The sequence below is a fragment of the Callithrix jacchus genome, chromosome 18, assembly GCF_049354715.1.
Source record: "Callithrix jacchus isolate 240 chromosome 18, calJac240_pri, whole genome shotgun sequence".
In the NCBI taxonomy this organism is placed as follows: domain Eukaryota; kingdom Metazoa; phylum Chordata; class Mammalia; order Primates; family Cebidae; genus Callithrix; species Callithrix jacchus.
Window position 1 is genome coordinate 56,777,493 of NC_133519.1, and position 15,453 is coordinate 56,792,945.

At 51.4% G+C, this 15,453-nt stretch overlaps 1 protein-coding gene across 4 annotated transcripts in view; it reads left to right on the plus strand.

Moving 5' to 3' along the window:
- The first annotated feature begins 5,315 nt into the window (after window positions 1-5,315).
- The window catches only part of LOC144580165 (uncharacterized), a 10,793-nt gene continuing 655 nt past the window's right edge, over window positions 5,316-15,453 (plus strand). Inside the window, exons 1-7 of one of the 4 annotated variants that reach the window (XM_078355348.1) lie at window positions 5,316-5,446; window positions 6,074-6,226; window positions 6,917-6,990; window positions 8,213-8,310; window positions 9,037-9,241; window positions 12,858-12,975; window positions 13,173-15,453. The exon at window positions 13,173-15,453 is cut by the window's right edge and continues 655 nt beyond it. In XM_078355348.1, the coding sequence (XP_078211474.1) occupies window positions 9,142-9,241; window positions 12,858-12,975; window positions 13,173-13,374 (420 nt within the window). In that variant the 5' untranslated portion in view covers window positions 5,316-5,446; window positions 6,074-6,226; window positions 6,917-6,990; window positions 8,213-8,310; window positions 9,037-9,141 and the 3' untranslated portion in view covers window positions 13,375-15,453. Of the gene's footprint in view, window positions 5,447-5,469; window positions 6,227-6,916; window positions 6,991-8,212; window positions 8,311-9,036; window positions 9,242-10,186; window positions 12,976-13,172 lie in introns of those variants that run through there. The other 3 variants (XM_078355349.1, XM_078355350.1, XR_013529256.1) reach the window with 3 other exon arrangements.

The following is a 15,453-nucleotide window of genomic DNA, read 5'->3' on the forward strand; positions in this document are numbered from 1 at the left end:
TTTTTAAAATTTTAGTTTTTCTTGAGGCAGGGGCTTGCTGCAATACTCATGCTGGAGGGCAGTGGAGCAATCATGGGTCACCGCAGCCTTAACCTCCTGGATTCCAGCGATCTTCCCACCTCAGCCTCCCAAAGAGCTAGGATTATAGGAATGAGCCACCACCCCCAGCTGTTCCCTATTTTTTGTTTGTACATTGTTCATTTGTCTCAAAAAACACACCTTTTTATCTGTGCATGCTGGCTCATGCCTGTAATCCTCAGTACTTTGGGAGGCCAAGGCAGGTGGATCTCTTGAGATCAGGAGTTCAAGACCAGCCTGGCCCACATGGTGTAACGCCTTCTCTACTAAAAATACAAAAATGAGCTGGATGTGGTGGTGTGTACCTGTAATCCCAGTTACTCGGGAAGCTTAGGCAGGAGAACCACTTGAACCCTAGAGGCAGAGGTTGCAGTGAGCCGGGTTCATACTACCGCACTCTAGACTGGGTGGCAGAGTGAGACTAACTCAAAAAAAGTGAAATATACATACATATAAACGTGCACATGAACACACACACACACACCTTGGCAATTTTTTTATATATCAGCATTCACTGGTACAATGTAAATTCTATGGTAGATTTTATTTAGATTAATACAATCTAAATACTATTCTATTAAGTGCTACAACTAAAAAAAATAGGCCATGCATTTAAATGATTCAATGTTCAAAAACTATGAAAGAGTATAGAACAGAGTCTCCCATATGGCAGCTCATGGCATATGTGTTTAAGTAAATCTACGTGAGGCTGGATATGGTGGCTCATGCCTGTAATCCCAGCATTTTAGGAGGCCGAGTCGAGTGGCTCACCTGAGGTCAGGAGTTTGAGAGCAGCCTGACCAACATGGTGAAACCCCATCTATACTAAAAACACAAAAAGCAACCGGATGCGGCGGTGAGCCCATATAACCCTATCTACTTTGGAAGCTGAGGTAAAAGAAGTGCTTGAACCTGGGGGACAGAGGTTGTGGTTAGCCAAGATCATGCAACTTCACTTCAGCCTGGGCAACGGAGCGAGACTCCATCTCAAAGAAGAAAAAAAAATCTAAATACATTAACATTTAAGAAAATGAAAGATTTGGTTCTTTGGCTGCGTGGGCCACATTTCAAGTGCTCCACAGCTGCAGATGGCCCGGAAATATGGTCTTTATTGCAAAAAGTTCTATCGGTTGGTGTTGGTGCAGCCTTAAAGCCACTCTCCCACCCCTCCTCGAAGCCAACCACTGTTACGGTTCCTTTGGTGATTCTTTTCCGAGATGATCTATGCACACAATCAGCACGTGGAGTTAATATATGTACCTAATAAAATCAGCATCTCCCGTGTAGTGCAAATGACCATGTAATAGTCCATGGAATGGAATGTATTCAGCTAGTTTCATAATGAAGTGCTCTTGAGTTTTTCCCAGGTTTCCTGTTAAAATTATTCTGTCGAGAACACCATTCTCTCACAGAGTAAATTTTTAACAGTGGAATTCCCTGGCCAGAAGGTTTATATGTTTTTCTCATTTCTTTTCTATTTTCTTTTTTTTTCTTTTCTTTCTTTCCCTCTCACTATTCCCTCTTCCTACATTTTTCTTCGCTTTCCCCCTCTTATCCTCCTCTTTTTTCTCTCCCCCACTTTTCTCTTTCTTTTACAAGGTCTTCTATTTAATGGCATAATCCTAATTCACTGCAGCCTTGAACCCCTGGGCCCAAGCGATCCTCTTTCCTCAGCCTCCCAAGTAGCAGAGACTAAAACCTGTGCCCCCATGCCTTTCTATATTTTTATTTTCTTTTTAGTGGAGATGGGTCTTACTGTATTGTTCAGGCTCGTTTTCATCTCTGTAGGTGCTTTTCAAGAGATCTTACCAAAAGGTACCTGGATAGAACTTAGTCACTTGAAGCTCTTGTCCTTGTGTTGAAATTTTGTGTCTGCCTCCTCCATCCCGGGGAGATTTAAAACTTCTATCCCCTTTTCAGGCAGATCAGTGACTTCAAAAATGTACGAATGTTGTGAGGCAAGGCGGAAGGATCACATGAAGTCAGGAATTTGGGCCCAGGCCGGCCAGGAAGGTGAAACCCTGCCTCTACCAAAAATACAAAACTTACATGAGGTGGTGGTTCACGCCTGTAGGCCCAGCTTCTCAGGAGGCTGAGGCATGCGAATTGTTTCAATCTGGAAAGTGGATGTTGCAGTGAGTCGAGATCGTGCCGCCGCACTCCAGCCAGGTACAAATAGCAGCTTTAGACTTGATCTCGCCAGGCATGACCACTGGGCACGTTCAGCATAGGATCACCGATTCTGCTTCAGTTTTCAGTGTCTTCTCTGGAGCCTGGAGTGTAGCATCTGAAGCCGAGCTGGATGTCTTGCTGCATAAATACTCTCTCCACTTCCACCTTTTGCCATCAGCCTGGGTGAAGACTCATGTCAGGGGAGAGCCGTCGTCCTCCTACAGCCCCACCTGTCTGATGGCTGAGAGTTCTGACTCATTTCCAGAACTCCCAGGGGCCCTTGAACGTCTTGTTATTTGCTACATATGCAAGCACAGATTGCTTGTAGCTCCCCTCAGACCTTCCTGCCACTCTGTATAGAGCTGTCTGAAGCCTCGACATGTTTATTTGCCTTTGGAGAAATTCTACTTCTATCTGCCCCAGACTCATCAAAATTACAGTAACAGCCAGCACTGCAACTTTCTGGAGTCTGTTCCAGCAGAGAGGAAGTCTGTTCTTCAAGTCCTCTTTGTAACCCCATTTAAGAGGAGGAAACTGAGGCAGATGAGCTCATGAATACAAAGTGCCAGAGCTTGGGTTCAACCTCGAATCCCTGGGCCCAGGTGTTCGAGGCTCGTGTTCAACCTTAGAGTTTGTGGGATTGAAGGTTGATGTTGGAAGCGTTCTGTTTGGCACCCCCTACCCTGGTGTGTGGGGGTTGTGTCCTGGGTTGCCTGCAGAGCCCCAGTTTATGCCTGCTGACCTGACGCATTTGTGACTAGCGTTGTCTTTAACTGCAAAACGTTGTGGCTTGGGAGAGAAATTCTGTGCTCACCCAGTTCACCCGCACCCTGAGGAAGCTCTGACACCACCGCACAGCTTCTGATACATACTGGAGAAAGCCAGCGCTAGGAGGTGCCTGTCAGCAGGAAGAGCTGCAAGCATCTACATCCACATGTAGACATATATGTACACATACATTCATATACACACATCCATATATATACATGTCTTTACATCCACACACACGTCTGTACACCCACACATTCATACACATGTCTACATATAGACACCTTCATGTACACATCACTGTACACACAATCCATATCCACACATTCATACACACCTATCTGTGTATTTTGGTATAGCTGTATACATACACATCTACACACATCCATGTACAGATAAATCTGTACACAGATGCATACACATTCGTCCACACACATCTGCACATACGTCGGTGGGGATCAGGGAAATACAGCATTAATTAGTGACGGTCTGATAATAGCTAGTATTGTTTTGACATCTTTTGGGTGAACTGACTAGCTAGTGGCTATCAGAGGGGTGTGCGAGGTGTGTCTGCAGGTTGGCAGGGCCATCAAACGCGGTATTTGTAGTTGCTCGTGGCTTTCCTAGAGGATCTCTCATGTGGAGCCTTGGAGTGTAGTGAGCTGTTCCTGTTGCCCGCCTGCCAATGTCTGCACCAGTGACCAACAAAATTCTGGCTTCACGGGCCTCAAGGACTTTGCATTGTACAGTAAAAAACGCTATATGCCATCATCGGACGTGTCTGGTCTGCAAGTGGAGATCCGTTGCCAGTGGCGGGATGGGAGCTGGAAGAGCCAGGAGGATGTTGCAGTCAGACAGATTCAATAACCAGGGCTGGAGCTGGTGTGCAGCGTAGGTGGCAGATGAGGTAGACTCTAGTCACATTCCATAGCAACGGTCGACTGAGTTCCTGATGGATCCAATGAGGGGGTTGTCAAGGAGAGAAGAGGAGTCCTCTGTGTTTATAACACAGGTTTCTAATTTTGAGAAATCCGGAGTTTAAAAAATTGGGGAAGGCCTGGGCATAGTGGTTCACACCTGTAATCTCAGCACTTTGGGTGGCCAAGGTGGGCGGATCACTTGGGCTCAGGAGTTTGAGATCAGCCTCGCCAACATGGTAAAACCCAGTCTCTACTAAAAATACAAAAATTAGCTGGGCACTGTGGTGTGCGTCTGTCATCCCAGCTACTTGAAAGGCTGATGCAGGAGAATCATTTGAACCTGGGAGGCGAAAGTTGCAATGGATCTGGATCCTGCCACTGCACTCCAGCCTGGGTGACAGTGAGACTCCGTCTCAAGAAAAATTAAAAATTGGGGAAGAATCGGCATAGAAAGCCATTAGCTGGACTATCTCCTGCCCTCTCTCTGGTCCCAGCTTGTGTGATCATGGCTGGGCTTGCTGGCCAAGCCTGTCATTCCAGATGACACCAAGGCCTTTTCAGGGCTAGAGAGACCTGCTGCCACCCATGGTCGGCAAGGGTGAGTGGTTTTAGGCACAGCTGGAGATGAAACTGGTGATGGGGGCAGCCTTGTCATTTTTACAAAGAACCTCACACAGCAGGTGGGCAGCAAGCTGGCCTCTCCACATCGCTGAGCCATCTGCTGAGTGACCAGGCCCATGTGACAGGTAGGAGATGCAACTCCCTGTGCTCTGTCTCCTCTGTGACCAGGCTAGGGTGTGGGCCAAATGCCTCCTGATGGTCTTCATCACTTCAGCTTCTCAATATCAACATCCCATCTAAGGACAGATGCAGGCTCAGTGTCAGCCCCCAGAACTTCCCACAACCTCCAGCGGTCCCCACAAACCATAAAATAGCATATTTTGGGTTGTTCTTATTCTCACCCACAATAAGAAACATATGTAAAACTTTGGCCTAAAATACAGGGGGCATTTAAAACACACACACACACACACACACACACACACACACACACACACACACAGGCTTAGCAGATGCTGGCACTGTGCCAGAGCCAGGGTGGTGACACCAGGGTGTGCCACTTATGTGTTCTGAAAGATTCCAAGGTAAGGACAGGGGCTGGGGCTGGGGGCACTTGGAGCGGTGGCTGTGGACCACCTCATGTGGGTGTTTGGGAGTCATAACAGCTGGCCCATTTCCACCTGTCTGTTCTGGATGACCTTCAGTGTTGCAGAAGCAGAAGCTTCAGAAGGTGAAATTTACCCAACCACCCATGATGTGTGGTTAATTCTTTTGTCATCTGTCCTATTTGATTTTGTTTCATTCTACTTTATTTTTTTTTTTTGAGACAGAATCTCACAGTGTTGCTCGGACTGGATGCAATGGTGCAATCTTGGCTCACCGCAGCCTCTGCCTCCTGTGTTCAAGCGATTCTTCTGCCTCAGCCTCCCAAGTAGCTGGGATTACAGGTGCCTGCTGCGATACTTGGTTATTTATTTATTTGTATTTCTGTAGAGACGGGGTTTTACTATGTTGGCCATGCTAGTTTGAAACTCCTGACCTCAGCAAATCTGCCTGCCTTGGCCTTCGAAAGTGCTGGAATTACAGGAATGAGTCACTGTGTCTGGCCTCATTCTACTTTATCCTTGGGCCAAGCAGTGTCCCACACCTATAATCCCAGAACTTTGGGAAGCCAAGGCAAGAGAATTGCTTAAGCCCAGGAGTTCAAAACCAGCCTGGGAAACATAATGAGACCCCTGTTTCAACAGAAAAAAAAATGGTGCATATATATATATATAGGCACGTGCACACACGCGCGAGCACACACACGTTAGCCAAGGTGGTGGCACATGTCTGTAGTACCAGCTACTTGGGAGGCTGAGGTGAAAGGATTGATTGAGTCTTGGAGGTCAAGGCTGCAGGGAGCCATGATCAGGCCTGTCTGTGGGCTGCTGTGCAGGGCACAGGTGTTGACTCTTCAAGGAGCCCCCAATCCCAAGGCCCTGGGGTATTCCTGAGTCCCCTTTTTGCCTGGGGCTGGGGTTGTTGGTCCCTGGGGGCTGACCCTTTCACCTGCCTGCTCTCTATCCCTGCAGCACTGATGGAAAGGAAGGAGGCTGGATGATGGGTGGCTGCCCTGGATGCCAAGCTGTTCGTGTCAGGGCTGTCAGGGCTGCATGCCCTTGGCCTGCTGCAGCAGTGGGGCTGGCTGTGGACCGACTCCCTGAGGATCCTGTATGGCCTCCTGGGTAAGGCACTGCATGCCTGGCTGCGGGGAAGGTGGAGGTGGCAGGGCCTGCCCTGGTTCCTGTGGCTGTGGCTCTGTGAGCTAAAATACGCTGTCACCACAGGATTTTCCATCAGTCATTCTGCGGTCTCTGAGTAAGACTTAGTACCTGCTCCTTAGGAAAAAAAAAAAAAAAAAAAAAAAAAAAGGTGTGTCTATTGAGGGGACATTCATTCATCTCTTAAGACTTCCCCATGGACAGGTTTTAATGGAGTGATGGGAGAAGAAGACCACAGGGCTGGGAGAACACAGCTGAGGCCAGGCTGGGCTTGGGCCTCCTCTTGGAGCCCTGGTGGAGGGCTGCCTGGCAGAGGAGGGCAGGGGTTTTTTGATCGATCCTCACAGCTCAGGCAAAGCAGCCAGTGCACCAGTGCAGCACTGGCCAGAGGCTGCAGACAGAGAGCGGCTCAGACGGCGCCTACAGGCTGGGGCTGGGCCGCACACTCCACTGCACACAGATCCTGGCCTTTGGTCACAAGGTGGGTGCCCTGGCCAGGTGGGATGTCCAGAGAGAGCACCTGAGTCTGGCAAGTGGCGATCTGAGTACCCTGAGCTCATCCCCTAAGAGATGAACTTGCTCCCAATAGCATAGCCACATAGGAATGAATCCAGGGCTGGCACTTCAGCTTCAGTCTTATGTCTATTCATCTAGGATTGCTTCAGCCCAGGAGGCAGAGGTTGCAATGAGTCAAGAATGTGCCACCGTACTCAAGCCTGGGCAACAGAGTGAGATCTTATCTCTAAAATAAACAAATAATAAGGTTAAAAAAAAAAAAAAAAAGCCAGTCACAGTGGCTCACGCTTGTAATTCCAGCACTTTGGGAGGCTGAGGCAGGCGGATCACGAGGTCAGGAGTTCAAGACCAGCCTGGCCAACATGGTGAAAGCCTATCTCTATTAAAATACCAAAATTAGCCAGGCATAGTGGCAGCTGCCTGGTTCTAACTGCCCTCCTGGCAGGACTAGGTACTTCTGACCTCTCCACCATCCGGGGCTAAGACCTTGCCCAATGTCAGGGTTGGTGTCCCTCTGACTGGCTGTTGAATGTCACCTCCATAGCCTCTCTTCTGTGCCAGAGTCCCATGACCACCCACAGGGCAGTGAATTTGAAAAAGTGCTCAGGACTCTGCATACTATGCTGTTCACAGCTGTCATTGACTACAGTGAGAGGAGGCAGGAGTGTTGGCACAGGGAAGGGGGCCGGGGCGGAGTCTAGGGTGAACCACGGCCAGCGCCTAGTATCCTTGCCCAGTCCCTGTGCTTTCACATGGGACACACTTGTCTGTCCCAGCACTATGTCACCCAGGGTGTTTGGTGGGGCTGCCTAATTGGCAGGTGCTGCTTGGCTCAGAGCATACTGTCAGACTCCTAGGGGGCAAGCAGGGGTCTGGCATAAAGCACGTTTGTACAAACAGTTCAGATGCAGAGCGCCTCGTATCACTCCTAAGATTGGTGGGAACCATCCCCCAGTCCAAGTTCCCAGACAAGCTATGAGCAGGCCATGCAGAGGCAGCTCGGGTCTGCTGTGACAGTTCACTCGCAATCTCCAGTACCTGCTGCTCTATTTCTTTTCCTCCACTCCCCCCACCATCTTAATCCCAGGAAGAGGCCCTATCTCCTTGAGGCCTGGGCTGGGCCTCTGAGCTGCCCAGAGGCCTCATGGTGGGTGTTGGCTGCCAGTTGCAGGGCCCCTGGCCACACTGAAGGACTCCTACCTGGAAGTGATGCTGCAGCCCCTGGAGGAGGTGTGGAGGGAGTGGGCAGAGGAGGCCATGTGGTGGCTAAAGGCCTGGGTGCCCGGGATGCCAGGCAACCAGGGTCTCAGGCCCATCAGGTTGACCCTGGGGGCCATGAAAGGCACCCTGGAGCTGGTGAGTGAGAGCAAGGATGAGATGTGGCTGGCAGTTGAGGACGACCGAGACAGCTCTCACTGTCCCCTCCCTTTCCAGGTGGCCCACCAGATGCTGTCCTGGGCTGAGGCCACGTTCTCATGGGCACTGAAGAGGCTCTGCAAAGCCCTGCTGGACCTGTATGGCCTCATAGCCAGGTAACGCTGGGTTGGGAGTGTCGCATCCAGCATTCCTGCTACGTATCAGGTGCAGTGCTGAAAGCTTCAACACGCTCTGACTCACTGACTACTTTGACCGCCCTACACAGAGGCTTCTTCACTCCTTATTTCACAGGAGAGGAAGCTGGGGTTTCTTCCTCACTCCACAGAGACCTCGTGAGCACAGTCCCAGTGCAGGCAGCATTTTAGGAGCTGCTGCGGAGGAGTGCAATGGGCAAAGCTGACCCCTGCCTTCAGGAAGCTCAGTTTTACTCAGAGACAGACACGAAACCCAAGAAATTATCTACAGCAGAGTGTGCACAATTCCCTGCAGAAAGCCCGAGGGTCACCTCTTAAGCAGGCCATTCTGCTCTGTCACATTTCCTTGCTTTTGCTTTGTAATCATCTTTTTTTTTGAGATGGAGTCTTGCTATGTCTCAGTGGTGTGATCTCAGCTCATTGCAACCTCTGCCTCCTCTGTTCAAGTGATTCTCCTGCCTCAGCCCTCCGGGTTGCTGGGACTACAGGTGTGTGCACTACTGTACCTGGCTAATTTTTTGCGTTTTTAGTAGACAGGGTTTTGCCACTCCAAGCTGGTCTCAAACTCCTGACCTTCAGTGATGTAACCCCTTTGGCCTTCTAAAGTGTTGGAATTACAGGCATGAGCCGCTACTCCTGACCTGTTATGTAATCTTGTAAACACATAAAAGCCCTTCTTTCTTGCAGGCTGTGCAGAAGCTGGCTACAGGCTGGGTGTGGCCCACCGCTCATCGTTTACCACCACTGAGCCTTAACTTAGGTGGCAAATGCTTGAGATGAAACATTGGTGAGATGGTGAGCTGGGGATCCTGTGATGTGGCCATGGCCAGCTTTGAGGAGAAGATACAGTTCAAGCATGAGCCATGGGGCCAGTGTGGAAAGAGAGCTCCAGGTGAGGGTTCCACTGCACAGAGGACTGGGAGAGGGATGTGCCTGGCATTTTGTTTTTGAGATGGTGTCTCATTCTCTGTCACCCAGGCTGGAGTGCTGTGGTGTGATTTCAGCTCACTGCAACCTCTCTCAAATTCAAGTGATTCTCCTGCCTCAGCCTGCCAAGTTGCTGGGATTACAAGCATTCACCACCATACCTGGCTAATTTTTGTATGTTTAGTAGAGATGGGGTTTTACTATAATAGCCAGGCTGGTCTCAGAATCCTGGGCTCCAGAGACTCGGTGCTGGGATTATGGGCATGAGCCACCTTGCCTGGCCGGTTGGAATAGCAAGGTGGTGGGGCTGATGCGACTGGGAGGTTCCAAGGCTAGGGGATGAGAGAAGGACTCTGGCTTCTGCTCTGACCTATGACAGCTTTGATCACCCTGACTCTACTAAAAATTTAAAAATCAGCCAGGCATGGCAGTGAGCCCATGTAGTTCCAGCTACTCTGGAGGCTGAGAAAGGAGAATCACTTAAACCCAGGAGGCAGAGGCAGCAGGGAAGCAATGTCGTACCACTATACCCGAGCTTGGGAAACAGAATGAGATTCTGTCTCAAAAACACAAAACAATTTCCTACACCTTCTAGCTCCTATTCTCGGCACCCACACACACAGGCCCCATGCTGCCCAAGACCCAGGGGGCAGATCAGACATGACATAAGATATCTGTGTCATCAAAATAGGGCAGCTTGTTTCTGTCCCGGCGTCACCCCCCACCTCCGCTGTCATGCCAGCCTCTGTGCTCCTCCACCTCGTTATGGGATTTTCTAGAACAAGGACAGCCCTCCCCAAGTGGTACCCCAATGCTGTCCATGGCAGAGCTCTTCCTGCAGACCTGTGAGCTCCCCCTCTGCAGCCAAAGGAAGCATGGCTCAGCAGCTTGTCCTGTGCGTTCCCTCTAGGAACTACTCAGTGGTGGTGACGCCGCTGCTGCCTGGGGGCGATGTGGTGTGGGGGACTGGCTACCTGATGGAGGAGAAGCTGCTGTGGCCACTCCGACAACTGTCCAGGGCCAACATGCCGTCCAAGTTCACCAGCTCAGATGCCGCCTGCTGTAGGGTCTCTGGAGGAATGAGTCCTGCCCCGGGCTGTGCCACCCTCCTCCCTGGGAGCCCCCCGCCCCGTGGGCACAACAGCAGGGCCATGCAGGGGCAGGTACTGTGGGGGCACAGGGAAGCCTGCAGAGGCCTGTGGCTTTACAGTGCCTGGCCCAGAGCTTATTGGTCTTCCCAAGGTCCTATGGGACTAGGGTTGAGGTTGCACATCCTGCTTTTCTCCAAATTATAAGGCCTGGCCCAGCAGTGCAGCCAAGGGCGGTGGTGGGATGACCAGCTCTGGTCTCCTGAGGAGCTTGCCTGTGGCTCAGGTGAGTCTGCTAACATCCGTGGACTCAGCTTCCTCCACTGTGAAATGCAGGTAACCACGTGGCCCACTCACGTGGGTAAGGGGCATGTACGGTTCTTAATGCACGAGGGAGCCCCTGATGTCCTTGGGGGAGCCACCATACCCAGGCTTGGCAAGTAGCGGTTTATCTGTGTGCGACTCACATGGAGGCCTACAGCTCCCTAGAAGCGTGGGTGTAGTCAGGTCTAAGCAGCACGCTGATCTTGTAAAACAAAACAAAACAAAACAAAAAAAAACAGCCTTGAAGTCCTGTGTGTGTGACCATGGGCTTCTCTGTGCCCCTCAGTTCTGACAGCTGACCACGGAGCTGGTAGCGCCTCCTTTGGGATGCTGGCCCTGGCCAACAGGTGTCTGGCTGTGCACGATGGATGGTGCTTTCCCACCATGGGCACGAGCACCCCCAAGGCACAGCTCAGGGGCTACACTGGCTGGACTGGTGAGACCTGTTCCTTCACAGGCCATCTCTTCCCTACCCTGAACAGGGCTGGTCTGCAGGACACCAGTGTCATGTTTGAGGGAGCCGTTGACCATCCACTTAAACGGTCAATGTTTTTTCCCCACCTGAGCAGCTTCGTTGAGATTAAATGGATGACTTGTATAATTTTTTTTTTTTTGAGACTAGGTCTCACTCTGTTGTCATGGTTGGAGTGCAGTGGTGCGCTTTCAGCTCCCCGCACCCTTGACCTCCTGGGTTCAAGTGATCCTCCTTCCTCAGCCTCGCAAAGTGCTGGGATGGCTTAGCACCACCGTGCACGGCCGATGTGTGAATTTTAAGTGCACGATTCAGTGGCTTCCAGTTTATTCAGAGTTGTGCATGTCTTACCACAATTGTTTTTAAAAGCTAACAGTCTGCCTGCTGTGTCCATGGCTGTGCCTGCTGTGGACATCCGATGTAAACAGAAGGATGACTATGTGGCCTCTGAGCCAGGCTATGTTACTTAGCACAGCAGTTTTGTAGCGGTTTTGGGGACTCCATTCCTTGTTAGGGCTGAATCGGGCCATAGCCCTTCAGCTCACGTCATCCTGAAGCTGGTGGGGGATCACTGGGCCTCTGGTTGCCACACCAGGGGAGGGGGACTCCTGGTCTCAGGGCAGGCTAAGCCAGGGTTCTAGGCATCGGGGTACCGAGCAGGCATCGTGCTCCCACTGCGGTGGGTGGAGCTGGCTCCACTCAGCGTGCCTTTGTGGCTGCTTCTCCCCAGACCAAGCCCTGGTGGCCGGGGCCCCGCACGTGGTGACTTTTGACGGCCGGGTGTGGGACCTCAGCGTCCAGTGCAGCAGCATCCTCCTGTCCCAAGACTTTGCTCACAGCACATTCTCACGGATGCTGAGTCGGACAGGCTTGGGGCTCATGGCCCTGAGCTTGGAGCTGAACCATGTGACCCTCATCTACTCCAGCCTTTAGGTGAGGAGGAGAGGCCCGAGCTTCCCCTGGAGACCTGTGCCTGTGGCAGGTTGCCTGGGGGATGGCACTTTCAAGCTCGTCCCCTGGCTGTCGGTCATCCCTCCTGCCCACTTCCTCCGGTCCACAGGCCTACAGGCTGTACAACTCCTCCTTGCCACGGGATAGCCGTCCAGACCTCCGGCTGCCTTTTGCCATGAAAAGGAGGGATGTCCCCAGGATTGAGCCGGCCAGTGAGGACGGGGTCTCCTTCTCCTGTGACGTGGCCACCAGCCTCTGCAGCCTGACTGTGCACCTGTTGCACCACAGTTAATCTGGGCCCTGGCAGAGTTGGCCCCGCCACCAAAATCCTGTTCGGGATGCACCATTCTCAGCTTCCAGTGCAACAGGTCCCCGAGCTGTAGGCAGCCACTGTGGTTGAGAGGCTGGCACCAAGGCCCAGTGCTTTCTTCCCGCATCCCTTGGATATATGGCTCCAAGGTGGAGTTGGCCTTTCTGTGGTGCCTCTGCCAAGGAACACAAAGGGCAGGCCTGGATTCTGGCCACTCGTGCTCACGATGTGGAGAGGGGATGGGGGGACACATGCTGTCCTCAGTCTCTGTGCTTTCTCTCCTTCTTGTGTTGAGGGTTTGGGTCCAGAGCTCTGGGAGTCTGGGGTGGAGGGATTTTACCAATCCTTCGTGTGCCTGAGGCTCATCTCTCATCCAGGACCCCTGGGGGAGGATCATGGGCTCTCAGGATCACCTCATCTTTCCTCCTCCCCACAGGCATATCCGCTGGCCTTCTGGACACCAGCGACAACGAAGCAGGCACCGATCTGATGTTGCCGGACGGCTCTGTGGCTCACAGCCTGGAGGAGCTCAGCCTGGCCTGGCAAGTGAGCAGGTGCACCTGCTTTTCTTCCCTCTGGCTGAGTGTCTCGAGGGCCGCTCGCTGCAGAGTCCCAGGAGCGCAGGCGGCCTGCCGGCTCTCCAGTGGTCTTTGCGGACCCAGGGTTGGGTGGAGTCTCCCCCTAAGGCCAATGTATGTGGGGGAGCCACATGGTTCAGCTGCATGCCTGAGTCTTGCGTCTGTCCCACCAGGTGGATGGTGACTGCAGGGCCACCGAGAAGCCTGAGCCAACCTGCCCAGGACAGAGCCCCTCCCGCCGGCCTTCTTCCAGGACCCCTCATCCAGCTTGGGGAACTGCTTCCGGGTGGTGAGTGTGAGCCTGTGCCCTGGAGCACAGCAAGCTCTTTCCCCAATCTACCCTGGGGATTGGCATGGAGCAGAGGCCTAGGCTAGAGACAGTGACTGGGTGGCCCTGATTTCAGATGGAGCCTGCACCATTCCTTAGCCTTTGTGTGCAGGACTCATGTGGCACCTGGGAGCTCCAGCCTGCCTGCACTCTGGCAGCCACCTATATCCACCTCTGTGCCTGCAGCTTCGTGTCCCTGACCCTCCTCCACAGTGCGGTAAAGTGCCCCATCCGGCGGGCACTCTGTCCCCTGGCTGGCATCTGCCTTCCAGCCAGAGGGAAAACCTTTCTCTCTCTCTCTCTCTCTCTCTCTCTCTCTCTCTCTCTCTCTCTCTCTGTCATCAGAAAGAACAAATAATTGTCATTTAAGGAGCTAAGAGTCTAAACAAATCATTTAAGGCCTGATACAGCCTGGATGTGTGTCTCCTCCAAATCTCACTATCGTTAGAGGGTGTACATCCCTCATGGATGGCTTAGCATCCTGCGTTTGGTGAAGTGTGAGTCCTTGCTCTATTTGTTCAACTGAGAGCAGTTTGTTTATAAAGAGCCTTGCCTCTCCTCTGTCTCTTTGCACTCACTCCCATTTCTGCCACGATCGTAAGCTTCCCAAGGCCTCACCAGAAGGCAAGCAGATGCTGGAGCTGTGCTTGTACAGCCTGTAGAACTGTGAGTCAATTATATGTCTTATTTATGATCTACCCAGGCTGGAGTGCAGCGGCACAATCTCACCTCACTGCAACTTTCACCTCCCAGATTCAAGCAATACTCCTCCCTCAGCCTCCCAAAAATACCGGCAGGTATTTTTGTAGAGATGATGTTTTTTAAGTTGTCCAGGCCGGTCATGAATTTCTGACCTCTGGTGATCCACCTCCCTCGGCCTCCCAAAGTGCTGGATGACAGGCGTGAGCCACCACGCCCAGCCTCACGAGGGATTTGAATGTCTACTATCGTTTAGGGAAAATGCTCAGCCACAGTTTTTCCTCTGCTCTCCTATTTCAAAAATCATCATCAACACAGAATATTACTTCCATGAGCAAACGTGTGGGGATTTGTCTCCACTACCAGGGCGGACCTCTAATTCAGTTCTGACACTAGCTACCTTGAGCTCCTTCAGCCAGCGCTGCATACAATCGCCACAGCCAAAGCCCCACTAAAAGGGCATAAATGTCAGTATCAACAAGAGGAGTGGACTTCCAAGGGCTACGGATGCCAGAATTCGTGGCTGCCATTCGTAGACATTTAAAACTTAATTGGAAAATACAACAAAGGGAGGATGAAATGAGATGATCCAACTCGTCTCAAAGAAATGACAGGCCAGGTGTGGCGGCTCATCCGTGTAATCCCAGTACTTGGGAGGCTAAGATGAGCGGACCACCTAAGGTCAGGAGTTTGAGACCAATCTGGCCAACATGGTGAAAACCCATCTCTACTAAAAATACAAAAATCAGCCAGGAGTGGTTGTGTGTGCTTTTAATCCCAGCTACTCAGAAGGCTGAGGCAGGAGAAACGCTTGAACCGAGAAGGTGGAGGTGGCAGTCAGCCAAGATCTTGCCACTGCACTCCAGCCTGGTGACAGAGTGAGAGTCTGTTTAAAAAAAAATTCCAGAATAAAAACAGAGAGGACCCAGGATCCTTCAGAATCAGGAGGCACAATCCCCAAGACAATAAATCCATCCGTACCTAGACCCATTCAACACAATTGCAGAAACGACAATGGAAAGGTCCTAAAAGCTACCGAGGAGGGTGGAAAGAAGCAAGAACATGTTGACAATCGCTTTCCCACCGGCAGTAACAGAAGACAGTGGAGTAACAGAAAGTAAGCATGAGATTAGAGATGATCCCCAGGTCAACTATTGCTGAATGAAATAACCTCTCAGCACTGATCTGTCTAGGATCTCTTTACCACAAACGGACACTTACTCAATGGACACATCCACATGTTTATTTATGTACTGTCTGTGTCTGCTTTCCCGCTAAAGGGGCCGAGTATCTGCAAGGGAGACCACATTTTTGCTCTGTGAAAGACTTAATTCGGAGGATGAAAAGGTAAGCTACAGATTGGGAAAAATGTTTACAAACCACCTATCAGACCAAGAACCCATCTCAAGAGACTCATCTCTACAATA